A 16,584-nucleotide genomic window follows, 5' to 3' on the forward strand; every position below is an offset into this window, starting at 1 on the left:
AAAGTTCCATAGAGAATTAATCCTAACTATATATACCTACTGGCGAGACGCCAGTAGGTAATATATATATATATATATATATATTCCAAAAATACCTCTCAAAACTCCAATATGAGAGAGAGCAGGCAATAAAAGTCTGGGGATTTAAAACCATTTAATGTATATAACTCCCCAAAAATAGGAACACACGAGAGACGAGTTTCGGCAGTAACACTGCCTTGATCAATCTAAGTGTGCACCATAATGTTGCTCCTTTTGAACCTAAAAAGCTATAATAAACAACATACTTTGCTAGTAGCAGCTTGGATCGCGTACTGTGTGAGGATACTTATCAAATGTATGTATTTACTAAAAACACATTACTGAAGCTTTTCAGCATCTGCACACAATCTTTTCTTGAATAGATTCCTTAAAGGATAAATGATCTAAGCCGCTACCAGCAAAGAACTGAGTGGCATGCATTTATTTTGTAAATATTTTGCAGTAGAGGATGTGACATTTATCCTAGTCCGGATTTTATAAATGTTGTGGAAAATTCTGGACATTTGAAGCACATTTTATTGTTTGTAGGAATAATGCTTAGAGGTACTAGCCATACATTATCCTTTAATCAATCTATTCAAGAAAAGATAAGAGTGCACAATGCTGAAAAGCTGCACATTGCCCCTCCTTGCCATCGACCCCTCCCCTGGAGCAGATAAAGGCTTTGAAAGGAACATTTCAAGGCACTTTAGACTGACAGTAAATGTGCCATGGTAGCCAGAACCCTGCGGTATAGAGTCTCCATGAACTGCCGGACAGCCTGCGAGCAACCTCACAAGGACTTTAAATTGAAGGAAAAGACAGGGATTAGTCTAAAGTAAGTGCTGCTTTCATATTATTCTTTTTATATACCAGACTTTGTTGGGAGTTGTTAAATACAAGGGACATTCCCCAGGGACATTATTGTTAGGAAATACCACTTAAAAATGTAGAAGAAAAACCCAAAGGTTGCAGGAATGTTATAGATGGGAATTTAACATGTGTGTTCTAGTAAGGTTCAGACTTTACACAAAAAAAACCATACAACAAATTGAGCAATTATAGTTAGAGTTATCAAGTAATTATAACGTGTGCCTTAAGGTATCTACAACTCACGCCCTCACCATGCTCTGCTAATTACCCCACATATTTTAATCACTCATGACATCATCGAAGACATCATTGATAATATCACTCCAACATTTGCTGTAAGATTATTGATGAGAAAACTATGCATGGCAGGGGTGCGAGTTATAGTTACCTTAAAGTCATGCATGATAGTTACTTGAGATAACTAACTATAATGTCCTGTAACCTTTGATTTTTTGTGTGAATATAAAAATATATATAGATATATGCATTTACACACCCACGAAAACACAGCTTAACTGTAATTACCTTGAGTGGTAAAGGCATGGGTGGTAAAGGCACTTGTGTGGTAAAGGCCTTCTCTATTGTAGTTCAACTAAATGTAGAATACAAAGTGCGATTTATGAATAGGCCCCTCATGGTTAGATTATAAGCTGTTCAGAACAAGCATTTGCAATGCAATAGGTCTCGCATTAGGAAAGTTTGAGCTATTGGTATTGTAAATGACATATTTTATTTATGTGTTGGTTTTGAAAATAGCGAATTTAATAGCTTTGTCATTTACAATGCCAAGTTTTAACTTTCGGAAATGTGACAATAACATTTGTAATGCAATATGTGTTCTATTTACGTGACTTAGATGTATTGATATTACAAATAACAATGGCTTTTAATTTTTTTAAATAATTAATACTTAAATAAAAGTTATTGTAATTTATAATGGCAATAGCTTTAACTTTTGTAAATAACGTTTGTGAAGATTATGTTTAGTGTATTTTATTGTGACGAAAATCCAAGAACAGAAGTGAAATATTAACATCTTTTTGTGACATTTGTAATAAAGCTTGAAACATTGAGAGAACATATTTGAACCAGTTGTTGTTGAATGGTTGCACAGATTGATGCTGTGGTGGCGCCGAGTGATGCTGTAGCGTTCAGTAATGCTGTGGTGGCGCATAGTGATGTTTTGGTGCCCCGGAGTGATTCTGTGGTGGTGCTGAGTGATGCTGTAGTGATGCGATAGATAGAGTGAGGGCGATAGATAGAGTGAGGGCAATAGATAGAGTGAGGGCAATAGATAGAGTGAGGGCAATAGATAGAGTGAGGGCAATAGATAGAGTGAGGGCGATAGATAGAGTGAGGGCGATAGATAGAGTGAGGGCAATAGATAGATAGATAGATAGATAGATAGATAGAGTGAGGGTGATATGTAGAGTGAGGGCGATAGATAGATAGATAGATAGATAGGAGTGACGACGACAGAGTGACGGCGATAGCTAGATAGAGTGAGGGTGATAGATAGATGGTTGTGTGTTGTTGTGCTTGTGCGGTTCTGTGAGCGGTTGTAGTTGTGTGTGCGGTTGTAGTTGTGTGTGCGGTTGTGGTGTGTGTGTGGTGTTTGTGTGGGGTTGTGTGTGTGTTGGGTTTGGGGTTGTGTGTGTGGTTGTGGGGTTGTGTGTGTGTGTTTGTGTGTGTGGTTGTGTGTGCTATGTTTGGGTTGTGTGTGGTTGTGTGTGTTGTGTGTGGGGTTGTGTGTGGGGTTGTGTGTGGGGTTGTGTGTGTGGTTGTGTGTGTGGTTGTGTGTGTGTGTGTGTGTGTGTGTGTGTGTGTGTGTGTGGTTGTGTGTGATGGGTGTGTGTGTGGTGGGTGTGTGTGTGTGGGGTTGTATGTGTGTGGGGTTGTGTGTGGGGGGGAGTTGTGTGTGTGTGTGGGGTGTTGTGTGTGCGCTTTGGCTCAGCAAGACCTAAAAAAGTAGATACTACATGTAAATCGTTTTTTCCGTTTTTCAATCCGAGATAAAAAATCCAAACTCTAATTCGTGGGGTAATGCTTGCTGGGTGAAAATAGAGTACCCTTTCCTCCCTGAAACAAGCCAGCTGTCCATCCTACAAAGGATGGTAAACTGTGCAGCATTACATTGGGTACTAAACCCTGAAATTGTGGTTGAAAATGTGAAAAACTTCCAAAGGAAATCTAAAAAATCCATTTAAACAACATTACATTAATATAAACTTGCATTTAAAAGGCAGGTTTTAAAATACCATACTTAAAATCTAAATCGAAGACTGTGTGCAGACTTAATATAACCAGGCATAAATAAACAGGCCTACTCACGGCCACGCCTAGACCCAAGAGTGTCTGGTGTCCGCTTAGTTTACCGTCAGGACCAGGGCTGCTCTATATATGGCCCCTGGCCACATTACCGAACCTTACTCCTGTTCCTAATAGATTATGCAATCCCCTAAAAGGGTAAACGTGGTGAGATAATTTTTTTGAGTGTACACATTATCACCTCCACCGGTATATCTTTGGGTCATTCCAGGGCTTAATTTGAGCCGGTGCCTGCTTGGGGGGGCAGTGGGGGTATGGGGGACGGGGCACCGGCGCTCATTGTTGGGAACTGGGACTTATTTTTCCACATCATATTTTTATCGAGCGCAAGAGGAGGGGGTGGGGGGGGGACACACAGATTATACAGACGCAAGAAAAGAAAGAAGGCAAAACCGTTACAAAGGGGAAAAGCGGTGACTGGAAAGAGCGATAAAGGAGCAGAGTGTGTCTGGTACTGGATTAAAGAGCTCTGAGGTGAAATGAAGACTACTTGGCCTTCGTATTCGGTGCCCTAATATTTAATTGCACTGGCTGCGTGTTTCTGAGTATAGCTTCAGCACTGGCTCTCGTTCTTGTACAAATTAAGGATTGTAACCGGGCTTCTCAGAATAGCTTTGGGTATCGGCACGCTTTCTTGTACAAATTAAGCACTGCTCAAGAGCTCAAGGCTTCTGAGAATAGCATCGGGCACCGGCACTCTTTCTTGTACAAATTAAGCACTGCTCAAGAGCTCAAGACTTCTGAGACTAGCATCGGGCACCGGCACTCTTTCTTGTACAAATTAAGCACTGCCCTGTGCTTCTGAACATAGCTTCGGGCACCAGTGCCTTTTCATTTACAAATTAGGCACAGCCACGGGTTTATGAGAATAGCTTCGGGATACTAAAGCTCTATCACCGTTACTACGATCTCTTAGAGGACCTCCTTTTAATTTTTCAATCAAATTAACTTATCACGTCATTTTGTATGATATTTTGACTGATGTCTGTCCATCACTCTTACCGTAGGGAATAGATTTATACAGGCAATGATCAGTTCAATCCATGTTTTACAGCTACGAAGCAGTAAAGTGGCAATTGTGAGTGAAGTGCACTCATATACCTAAAGGACTCTGGTGACGACTACACAACCAACGAACTACAACGGGAAGTAAAAACAAGTTGTTCTTCTTTCTGGCTGCCTGTCCATCAATCCATAACCACACAGAGTTTTACTAGTATTTTGTAGAGGTATCATTAATTTACAAAATATCCTACTGTGCAGAGTTTGGAGACGTCCTTCGGAGCGGGCTGTCTCTTATCATTGCCTGGCTCAGTTGCGGACTCTTGTTGTGATCTGCGACACATGTGTTACAGAAAAGACATCAAGCTAAACTGTGTACAGTATTTGAAAGGGCTGTCAACACTTGCCGCAGATAACCCATAATCGTTGCTTGGCAGGCACAAAAAACAGCCTCCCCCAGTCCCTTCCCCAAAAGCAGAACTGACAGCAACTCTCGATGCCACAATTGGCTTTACACGCTATACATACATTTGAATGATTCAATTTTCTAAAGCTGCCAATGCGGAATCACGCACCTCAAACCTCTTAACATTCCTAACTAGTAAAAAATGAAAAAAAATATAACTCAATGCATATCAGATGCATTTTATGGTTAAACTGTATAAATTCACACATATTAACAGACGTGATGAATAAAAACAATACTTGACCTCAAATATTCTTAGTCCAGTGAAGAAATTAAAACGATTTGATTTCCGGCATTCTAACTGTAATGAAGCCTTAAAACAGATCGCATTTTAGATATTAGTCTAAGGAATACATTAAAAATATACAAATTCCGAAAGTGTGCATTTAAAGTTATACTTTCACACACACCAAGTGTAAGGAAGAAGTCCTGGTTTATTATTGCATCTACTTCTAGTTAGTGACGGAACGTCTCATACATTGCGTCTAGAGAGCCTTTGTAGTGCAGAGCAAGGGCGAACCTTCCTAGCTGAAGGCGAGATACATCCCGCTGCGCGCAGCCTGGAGGGCCCCTGTGCCAGGCGCTGGCCAGCCTGCGTTCATAGACAGTGGGCCGAGCCACACACGAGGCGTGCTCTATATTTGGACAGCACAGGGCCTCTTCTCAACTGTTCTCCCGACCAGTATAGTGCCTGGGGCCTCCCGAGTTAACCTGTTGAGCATCAGTCTGCCTCGCTCAACAAACTGTCCGGCACCAGGGGGCTGCAGCCGCTACTGCGACCAAGGCGGGTGAGTGACGGCACTGCCGTGCCTGCAGCCCCGCCCTACTCCGACTCTGTGCGCTGAAGCAAAGCTCCTCACCAGGTTGTGAGTTTAAGAGACGCAACACTGCTAAATAGACCTGTGTGCAGTACCCAACTTTCTAGCGCAGTGCGAGCTTAACTTCAATGCGCAGGGTGTGACGTCACTGCCCTTCGATAAACAGAGAAGGGGCGAGGCAGTGCAGAGTCATTACCGTGTCTTAGAACACTGTTTATGGTCCCTGTGTGACACTTAAAACCAGCACTGCCTCTCCCCTACCTCCTCCACCGCCCAAAATATACCGGCTCTGTTCCATCATACTTGCCAGTGATCAAGAGCTTTCAAGCTCGAAACGCGTTTGGCTGTTGCAGGGGACTCGTGCATGGTGCACAGCCTACCGCCTGTGGCATCGAGAGCGGAAACCCTTCCTTGTGTAGTGGCTCTACTTGTGGCAATCTTTGGAGAGAATATATATATATATATATATATATATATATATATATATATATATATATATATATATATATATATATATATACGAAGTTGCTCTCGCAATTGAAGGACCCACTCAGCGTTTAATTCACCCTTAAATGTTCTGGGTCCTTCAATTGCGAGACCAACTTCTCTATATATATATATATATATATATATATACACACACACACACACACATACATACACATACGTACATATATACATGCATATACACATACATATAACCGCTGACTCTTGGTCACTGCCATCTCCTCCACACTAACGGTCCGAGGGGACCCCAACGCTCGCCTTTGCTTCCCCGCTGCACTACTGACACTGGCATGGGTCAAATACTACAAGTCCCGGCATCCCTCCTGTTGCGCCCACCAACCACGTCACCAGGAAGCGCCAGGAGGCGCTTGATAAGCGGAGAAGGGCTCCTGCTCTTCGGGTCCCACTGACTCGTGGTCGCTGCCATCTCCTCCACACTAACGGTACGAGGGGACCGCAATGCTCACCTTTGCTTCCCCGCTGCACTACTGACACCGGCGCGGGTCTAAGGACTACAAGTCCCGGCATCCCTCCTGTGGTGCCCACCAACCACGTCACCAGGAAGAGCCAGGAGGCGCTTGATAAGCAGAGAAGGGCTCCAGTCCTTCGGGTCCCACTGACTCTTGGTCACTGCCATCTCCTCCACAGTAACGGTCCGAGGGGATCGCAATGCTCACCTTTGCTTCCTCGCTGCACTACTGACACCGGCGCGGGTCTAAGGACTACAAGTCCTGGCATCCCTCCTGTAGCGCCCACCAACCACCTCACCAGGAAGCGCCAGGAGGCGCTTGATAAGCGGAAAAAGGTTCCCACGCTTCGGGTCCCGCTGACTCTTGGTCACTGCCATCTCCTCCACACTAACTGTCCGAGGGGACCGCAACATTCACCTTTGCTTCCCCGCTGCTCCCGCTGCACTACTGACACAGGTGCGGGTCTAAGGACTACAAGTCCCTGCATCCCTCCTGTGGCGCCCACCAGCCAAGTCACCAGAAAGCGCCAAGAGGAGCTTGATAAGCGGAGAAGGGCTCCCGCAGCACGGGACGCACACGGTGCGCCTGTGCGAAGCCCTGGCCAAGGGCGGGCCCGTCTGAGACCGTCCGAGACTGTGCTGGGCCACACCCCTAAAGACTTGTGCTACGTGAATTATTACGTTGAATGTTTGGTTACTTGGCAACATTTGTTGAATGTGGGAGTGCATTTGTGGGGTGAAATCAGCACAAATCTAGGACTTATACTCTTTGTAGTATTTCAGGGAGACTGTCACCTCCACCTAATTGAAGTAGTCACTTTATTTACCGTGGGGGAAAGTATACCTCCATTTACAAGGTCAAATACTAGACAGAATGCCTCTGTGCGTACCCCAATTGCAAAACCTACAGCCATTGATAAAATGTTACGCCAGGTAATTGGGGCCGTTTCTGGTGAGATCAAACGCACTGAGAGGCGCCTTTCACTAACACCAACAATCCCAAGAATTACCCCAAGCCTAGAAAAAGGGATCACTGATTTGTCTCAAACAGTTAATCTTTCAATAACCCCTGACCCAATGCCTGCACTAGATAATGCAACCCCCGGAAAACTTATGTAAGAATAATACAGGGGGCAAATAGGTAAGGTGGCCAACGAAAACAAAAAGCGCACAAGGGGGGGGGGGGTGGAAGCAAGTAAACCGCACACTGAGTGCAGCTCCAAAACAACAGCCAGAGGGTCATGCATCTGGTATTAATAGTATAGAGCCAATGGAGGCTCCCCTATGGGTCACTATTCTGGATAAGGAGCTCAAATCCCACTTTGATAGGCTTATAAAATCTGAGCAAGAAGCCGTAACCAGCCACCTAGAGAAGTTGACTTCATTGGTGAATACATGGGGGAACAAATTAGACACTGTCCGGACTAACTTCGAAACAAACAAATCGTTGGACCATGCCCCTGATCACCAATGCATACAAGTGGCCCTACCTGCAACTACCGTACCATCTGTACTAAACCCGCCAACTGGGCCTATTTCGACTATTCATCATGTTGTAGACCTAGTAGTCTCTCAGCAGTGGTCAACACAAGCAGGGGATATCGACCACGGCTTGAGGAACACGCTAATAACTACAGGCCCTTTAGTGGATCAAAATACACTTAGGAACCGAAAAGGAGATAATGGAAACACTCACCAATCTAACCCAAGGGTAATAAACCCTTCCCTGCCCTGCATTGACCTATCTTCAGCTTCTACGCCCTATGTTGTTATTTTAGCTGGAATACCAGAGTTGGAATAAGGTAGAGGGGAGCTTTATCCTGAGTTGAAAAACAAAATCATTTTTTGGCTAAATGAACATAGACCCTTTCCCCCCTTAATCCAGAGTGAAATACTATTTGCACTGAGGGTTAGTTGGCTGGGACAGAGGCAAAAAAGACATTCTGGGGGATTGTGTTTTGATCAACTTTAGGGACACCAGGACGGTCCAGCACATTCTTAAATGGGGACCAAACAGGGAGAATAGTGGAATCCAGACACTCCCCTTAGGTTATTTCTACCCAACCAATTCCCTACTAGAAAAGATGGGAAGTGTATACAAAAAGTGGGAGTCGAGAGGACAGACTAGAAATATGGCAAACATGGGTCGGGTTGGAATGTCTCTCGCCTTTTAACATTCCAGTGAGTAATATATACAGCTCCCTAGACCTAGTCGATTGACTGGATCCCACAGTCAAACAAACAGAAGGCATACCCATTCAGCCATTAGAGCACCAAAACTGTGGAAGATTGGAGCCTGTGAGTCACCATTCTAGGAAAATATGCGAGGCTATAGTGGCACCTGGTAGTTCTGGTGTCTCTATTACTACAACAGGGGAGTCCCTTGATACTACACAGGGTGGGGAGGGGAGTTCCAGCCAAGATTTACACCAGGAGGAGCAACCCTTGCATACATCGATCGATACTGCAATACACCCGAAGAACATTAAGATGGTATCTTGGAATCTAGCAGGTCTCATCTCTAAAATGGATCTCCCCGATTCGGGAGAATACATTGATACACATGACCTATGCCTCTTTCAGAAATCAGGGTCTTTCATACCACTGTATAGGGTAGGTTATGTTGCATACTCGATCCCAGTTATCCAAGGGCCTAGGGGTAGACCCTCAGGGGGTCTTTGTATTTGGGTTGCTGTACACTTGGGCTGTACTATCAAATTGATGGACACTGATTCCCTGGACATCTTGTGCATCCACCTTTCTTTTTCTGACACATTCAAGTTGTCTATTATTAATATTTATTTACATCCAATGAGGGCGGGGCAAACCTCTCAGATCCTATATTGTTTGGCCTCCTTTCTATCTACCTTACCCGAGTCTGCACACACAATAATCAGAGGGCATTTTAATTGTCATTTTGAACCCCTTAATGGCACAAGTAGTACCATTACCAGTGAGGAGGACTCTGTTTGGGCCATCCCGGAACCTAATATTTCCCCAACACGGGACTCGACCCCCATTGTCCTAACAATGAACTCTCTCACTCTTACACATTCGCTTAGGGCATGTAATGGTCAATTTTCTGCCCACAGCCCGGGAAATGTCACTTTTAATAAATTGGGACAAGCCTCTACCATTGATTATATCCTGGTAGATGTTGAGATTTGGTCTAGAATCAAGGACTTTATGGTCCAGCCTCGATGTGAAAGCGACAATAATCCCTTGGTCTTAGAGTTAGCTGACCCCCAACAGAGTACTGGAAGGGGCTTGCTAACTCAATCTGCCCCAAATTTAAAGGTAATAGAAGGAGGCAGAAGAGTACGCTGGGAACCCTTGTTGCATCTATTGAAAAATTAGCTTCCCTGTACACACAAACCATTCCTTTTTTAGACACCGCCTTTGGAATGCTGGATATTAATCAAGGTGATGAATCCTTGCTGTTGTTATGTAAAAACCACCAGGACGTGGTTGAAAAGTTAGCGGAATTTTTCTATAATAGTGAAAATAGCAAACACCCCGATCCCAAACCTAAACATCTCTGGTATAGTAAAGCGTGTAGAGAAGCCAAACACGCTTTGAAACTCTGGATCAAGAAGGACACCACATGTATCAAAGCAAGCAGGTTACAATATAAATACTCTAGCTGAAGCTAAAGCAGCTTGGGAAATTGAAAAATGGGTAGCAATAAAGAAAGCTCTAGATACCAGAGACATGAGAGGCTTTTGGAACCTAGTCAAGACTGGTAATTTCGAAGGCAGCTCTGCTATTGAGCCCAATCTGGGGGAAGAAGCTTGGAGATCCCATTTTAAAAAGTTTATTATTCAAGGCCTCTAGTTGAAGTTGTAGCATATCGGACAATTGATATAGACTTAGCACCCCCAAACGAGGGTCCACCACCATGCACACTGGCAGAAGTCACTCTGGACTTGGGCAAACTTCTACCTAATAAGGCACCAGGATTGGATAGAATACTTGGTGACTTTTTAGAAATTAACAAGTAGTGTGGGTACCCAATTTACAGATTTTATTTAATGCCATCTTTAATGGCATGGCCCTTCCTCCGACTTGGGCTGGTGCGGAAATAATTTCTATTTTTAAAAAGGGCTCACCCCATAATCCAGCAAATTATCGGCCAATAAGCCTTTCTCGATGTCACTCAGAAGATATTTGCCCGTGTTCTCCTGGGTCGATTGCAATCATGGATGGACAAAATGAATGTCTTAACTCCCCTACAAGCAGGATTTAGGTCCAAAATCTCGACAATTGATCAGATTTTTAGATTGCAACTGATCCACTGGAAAACTGTAACTCTAGAGGGTGGAAGCCTATACCGAACCTTTGTGAATCTAAAATCCGCTTTTGACATGTTGCAGCGCGATCAGCTCTAGGGTTTACTCTACGACAGGAGTCTCCACACCGAGCCTGGAGGGCCGGATCCATGCCAGGTTTTTAAAATTACTACATGTATCTCAATGGGATATCCAAAAAATCTGGCATGGATCCGGCCCTCCAGGACCGGTTTGGAGACCCCTGCTCTACAATATTGGAGCCCCTGTTTATCTATGCCAGTTGCTGAAGCGCCTACATGAAGTCACCTATGCGAGGGTAAGATTTGGTAAGAAGGGTGAACTGACAGCTCCCTTCCCTGGGGAGAAGGGGGTGAGGCAGGGATGTGTTTTAGCACCAACCCTCTTTTCCCTTTACCTAAATGGTTTAATCGAAACGCTCCTGTCAGTAAAGGACATAGATTCTCCCAGGTCAGCGAACCGCAGAATACCAGCATTAATATTCACAGATGATACGCTGCTCCTATCTAAAACACCAATGGGTATGCAGCGGTTCCTTGAAGGGAAGAGTTCAGTGCTTTCTGCAAGAAGAGGAATTTGGAGATCAATATCCAGAAAACCAAATATATGGTTTTTCATGCCAACACTACTAACTGCCCGCACCCACAAATGGACGGAAGGACCCTAGAGAGAGTGTCCACATTTGATTACTTGGGTATTACACTTAATGACAAGATGGACTGGGGGAAACAAATAAAGAAAGCCAACTTAAAATTAATGCAGTCAATAGGAGGCATCTTGAAAGTCCACAAAAGTTGTACCCAAAAAGTGGTCGGCCCCCCAGCAGAAATGTATAAAACACAAGCAAGATGGGCTTCGTTATACGGAGCTGAACTGTGGGAACACTTCCCATCCAAAATTTTATCTCTTACATAGAATACTTCTTATTAGGCAGCTGTTGGATCTCCCAAAAAGCACTCCTCTAATTCCACTTAGGATGGATTTGGGTATTGGACCCATTGCTGATCTAACTGCCTATCGTCCTCTTTTATTCTGGCGTCGCCTCTGGAGCACGCCTGAGCTAGCCATTTTTAGGGGGGAATGGAGGGATGTTATGTCCTTATTGGTGGCAGGAAATCTACCCTGGCTGTCATACATTAGACGCACGTCTTTCACTGGGGAGGAAAAACATGTGGTTAACGCCAGAAGAGACCTGCCCCTCTATCCCCAAAAAGTCCCTATCGCTAGCTTTTAAAGATCACAAATTCGCCCTATTGTCCCGGAGTATGAATTCATGTAGCTTGACATCCAGGTTTCTGGATGCCAAGCAACAATACAAATTGGAATTGGCCCTGGACAGTATTCAACCATTCATGGCAAAGCAGTTGTTTTTACAATTTAGGCACGGGACACTCCCGCTCCACGCCTTGACAAATAAATGGAAGGGAGCAACTCCTTTAGATTGCCCTGGGTGCTCTCATGTCATGTTATTCTGTCCTGCTTATAAAGGTCTAGATCCAAGTGGGTCCTCCAACTTTGTAGAAATCTGGGCCTCAGGAAATTTAGCGAGGTTTTCATGGTTACTAAAATACGAGACTCATCCACTATCGCTACCTCGAAATTCTTATTTGCGATGTGGTGTACACGCAGAGGTATTTTAAAGGACAAAGAGATGGGCAGTAACCTGACTGTGTTTTCCAATTAGAAATGTCATGGTATTACATCTGAACTTATCTACATCTAGAGATACGCCTAGAAATATTTTTATGGTTGTCCAAATTTTAATCTTTCATCCTTAAATTATTTTTTAAATATATCTGTATTGTTCTAATCTTTTTAATTGTATAATTGCGGGTAAATTTGATTCATGAGATTCCTAGTTTTAGGGGGTCAGGCTATGGGGTGAAAGTTTGTGATATTAGCACTTATTGTCCTTTTGCACAATTATTTCTTGTACCTTTTTGTTGTTTCAAGAATTAATTGCATTTATGCGATGATGTATTTTTATTGTGCTTTTATGGCTGTATAGCCGAAATAAAGTTATTTTGACTTGACACGACACATATACACATACACCCATACACACACGCACACACACCAACTCAGCACTAAAATACATTAATATCAGCAATTAAGACGAGGAAGTGTTATAAGCTTACAGCGCTCTACAGTAACATGCTTAAAGTAAAAACAAGTGACAGTAAAGTATTTAGATTTGGAAATGGAGGCGGGGGCATAGAACATGGGTGAAGGCCTGTACAATGATATAACATAAGTGAATTTAGGAAGCTGCAATTTTAATTTAAACCAATTAAAAGTAAACACTAGAAAACGTGCATTTAAGAGGAAAAGCAGAGGCCTCAAAACGTTTCACCCAGTGACATTTATTCACATGTATTCATCTGGTAACCTTAACAGAAAGTTACGCCAGGGGAAATAAGAGACTGTGAATGTCAGAAGCATATTTAAAGGTTTTCTGCTGAAGGTCAAGGTTGTTCCACCTATGGAAAGCAGGTCGAATTGGAACACAGTTCGGTGCATGACAATGCACTAACTCGAAGCGGACTGGCTAAAAAAAAAAAAAAAAAAAAAAAACAGAAGAATCAGCTGAGCATCAGCTGGGTCCATCTGCGTACAGTGTATTCGAGGTTGGGTCCGTCACATAAATCTCAACGTTTATACATTCTAGTTTAGACGCAGGTCGATTGGCTGCAATTACTGGTAATGTTGTTTTAGACCCTTCTAGCCTACCTTGGCAGGAAGCTGCCCTTTCTTTCTGACTGGGGCGACTGCACGTTTCAAATATTTCCCATTAACAACTGTTTCCGATGGCATTTTTTTTTAAATAGAGGACAAATGTTCTTCAGCTGCACCAGAAACGCTATCAAGTTAAATTGGCCGACAGCAGTCTGCTTCGAAATTAAATACCAGCTAATGATAAGCAGACCCATCCCCCTGCCATGCAAGTCAGCCTTACCTGTCAGTGGCCTCGCAGGCTGGCTCTGTCTCAGCTTCTTGTTTGATTTCCTGGTTAGTTTCTTTAATTGAAGCCGATTTCGCAGTGCTGTCGCTCTCTTCCTTGTCGCTCTCTTCCTTGTCCTGTGAATGGTTTTTAGAAAACAGCCTTGAGAAAGTCCTGGCAACCCCCTCCTGCCAAGAGCCCGCTTTCTTCCGGCCAGACATATCCAGTGAGGTCGGAAATGGTGAGGAGTCCCCGGGACAGCAAACGCCCGGCAGGAAAAGTATCCAGCGACCTGCCGCTGAGAACTCCGGGCAGCTGGGACCACGCAAAATGAAAAGAAAAAGATAGCCGAGACTTCAGAGAAACCACCTTAAGTTAACACGCAACCCTTAACTCCAAGAAAGGGATGGAAACTAGCGATCCAGCACATACTGAAACATGCCACACAACGCAGGAAAAGATCAAGCACGCTTTCCCCCGTACCGCAGCAGAGTCGACTGCTGCTGTTTCTGCTAAGCTTTACTTCTTTGGCCCATCCCCCCGGAGCTCAAATGGGAGGGGCAGTGGCAAGAAGTAAGGACAGAGTGTATGTATATATGCGCAGGAGCTGGAGCTTGCTTCAATGTAAATTTACGGGCAAAAGAATTCTGTCGTGCTGTTTTCTTTAATTCGATAAATACTTTGATACAAATAGATGCACGAACACGAATGTAAAAACAGTAAGACTTGTTTTCAACATTTATATGTTTTCTTCATGGAATAAGTAAATAAGGAGATGTTTTTCAGGTTTTAAGGCTGTGCGAAGCTACGAGGTTTGTCTATGGTGAACTTCCTGTAATTTTAGCTACTACTGTGATTGCTTCACATAGTTTGTACAAAATAGACTATAACACAACTTTTTAAAGTGTTTTGCAATGGGGTAGCAACAGTGATCAGGGCTCCGTTCCTAAGTGCGCCGTGTATGCCCAGACGTGGGTCCCGGCGCACTGTGCCACTGTATTCAAGCTATAGGATTCCTGGCTGATGAGGGGTGAAAGCCCGAACCAGTCCTATGATGCTTGTTTCCGGTCCAGGGAGGACCTGGCTTTACATTTCGGGCATGGCACATGGTCAAGACTGATTTGCATATGGCCAAGTCTAAACTGGGGTGGCATGGTGAGCAAAATAATGATGGATTGGCCTCTGGGTCAAAGCCAGCTCTCTCCCCAGCAGCTCCGCCACTCCGCTGCCAGGTTGAAAGCCCATCCCCAGCAGGGTTCGATCCTGCGCCTGCCCGAGGCCACGCAGTGGCCATAAGGAGGGCGGGCTCCTAGTCACGGAGGGCTGTCCCGCCCCCCCATGACGCAGTAGTTTCCTCACCTGAGGCAGTCTCCCCTGGTTGGTGGAGACTGGTAAGTGATGCACGTCCGGGGCGGCTGGGAGGAGCCGTCTGGAGTACTTCAGACCTCTGCCCCGCTGGGGAGGCCTCTTTGCCACTCCGGACGTCGCAGTTCCATGTTGGGACACTCTTTTGTCACGTCGGGACACTCTTTCCTTCTCCTAGGGTCGCCGTCCGAGGTCCGGTTTTGCGTCGAGGTGATAGCTCCGACGTTCCGCTGTTGCGTTGCATCCGGTGAGTGGGGATGTGAGACATCTGCTGGTTTCTTTGTCCCTCGGGGTCTGTTTTGGTTGTCTCCTTCCACGGTCCTGTCGCCTGCCCCCAGCGTCTTATGTTAGTGGGTACATGCGAGGCGCCTGTGGTGGGGCTTCGCGCCTGAGTTATGGTGTGGTTGTGTATTGGTGCGTCTGGGAAGGCGGATATAGGATTCCCCGGACATCCCCGTATTCTTTACCACAATTTGAGTTGCGGGCGGGTCTTCTGAATGAGCAGCCGATTGTCGCTCTCTGGCCCCTGCCCGACGTGGGTCCCTGTGCGGCCATTTCCTCGCCTCCGGCAGACTTGGTGGACTCCGCATGGCCGTCCCGATCGCCATTGCACAGGCTGCTCAACAGTTTACCAAATAGTGCCCACCCCCCCCTTCTCCAACCCCCGACATGTGCACTGAGACAAGCGTCCGTCGGTCGCTTCCCCGGGCTGGTTTTTGTAAGTTTCCGCTGTTGAGTTTCGTTCGTTCACCCCCTTCCCCCCCCGCCCTCGCGACCCTCGTCCCTTTGTTTGCCTTGTGTCCGTGTAGCGCTCTGAGCATTATTTAGTATACAATGTGGTTGGGACAAGGGTCTATTATGCGGGGGATTTCATTTCGTTTCAGCCTTGTCAGTTAGGTTGATGCTTATCTGTCGCCTGAGGCAAGTGTTGTTATTGTGCGGGGCGGGTGGTATCGATACTGGCCTTGTTTTGGTGACCGGTCCACATGGGCTTACGAACCCGATGAGGGGATGTGGGCCTGCATCCTAAATAAGTGCACAGCTCTCACGTTGTCCTGCAGTTTGGTACTTTTCGAGTGGGACAGGACATGCCAGACACATTCGTGGCGCGTTCATTCTTCCTGCCGCGTTCTTGCCTGGGATATCACTTATTATGATTTTCGGCACTTCCAATGGTAATGTGCAAAGAATTCGAGCTCATCTCAGACCCCGATATGCTATGTGGTGTTTTCACCGTATGTCACTTGGCAGCGTTTACTGTGAAATATTTACGGCAAACTCTTTTCCTGTGAATGTACTCAGCGCACCAACAGCAGAGTTTATATTTAAATAGTTAGCAACAGTTAACTTACGCACCTATGGTAGTGCTGTCAGTAGAGCTCCAAGTACCTTAACTTCGGGACGATCGTCCGGAGCTCCTTGTTGTGGCCGGAGTACGCTTTTGTAATTGACTATGACGGGCATGTTTCCTTTAGTGAAATCCGGCA

The 16,584-nt window shown here is 45.0% G+C and overlaps 1 protein-coding gene across 1 annotated transcript in view; it reads right to left on the minus strand.

Annotated features, from left to right (window-relative positions):
• LOC147666019 (uncharacterized) overlaps positions 1-14,227 on the minus strand; it is a 382,025-nt gene extending 367,798 nt beyond the window's left edge. The window contains exon 1 of the mRNA XM_086949318.1: positions 13,748-14,227. Coding sequence (XP_086805444.1) covers positions 13,748-13,953 — 206 coding nt within the window. The 5' untranslated portion in view covers positions 13,954-14,227. The remainder of the gene's footprint in view (positions 1-13,747) is intronic.
• Between the last annotated feature and the right edge of the window lie 2,357 nt (positions 14,228-16,584).

The sequence above is a fragment of the Lissotriton vulgaris genome, unplaced genomic scaffold (assembly GCF_964263255.1).
Source record: "Lissotriton vulgaris unplaced genomic scaffold, aLisVul1.2 SCAFFOLD_821, whole genome shotgun sequence".
In the NCBI taxonomy this organism is placed as follows: Eukaryota; Metazoa; Chordata; class Amphibia; order Caudata; family Salamandridae; genus Lissotriton; species Lissotriton vulgaris.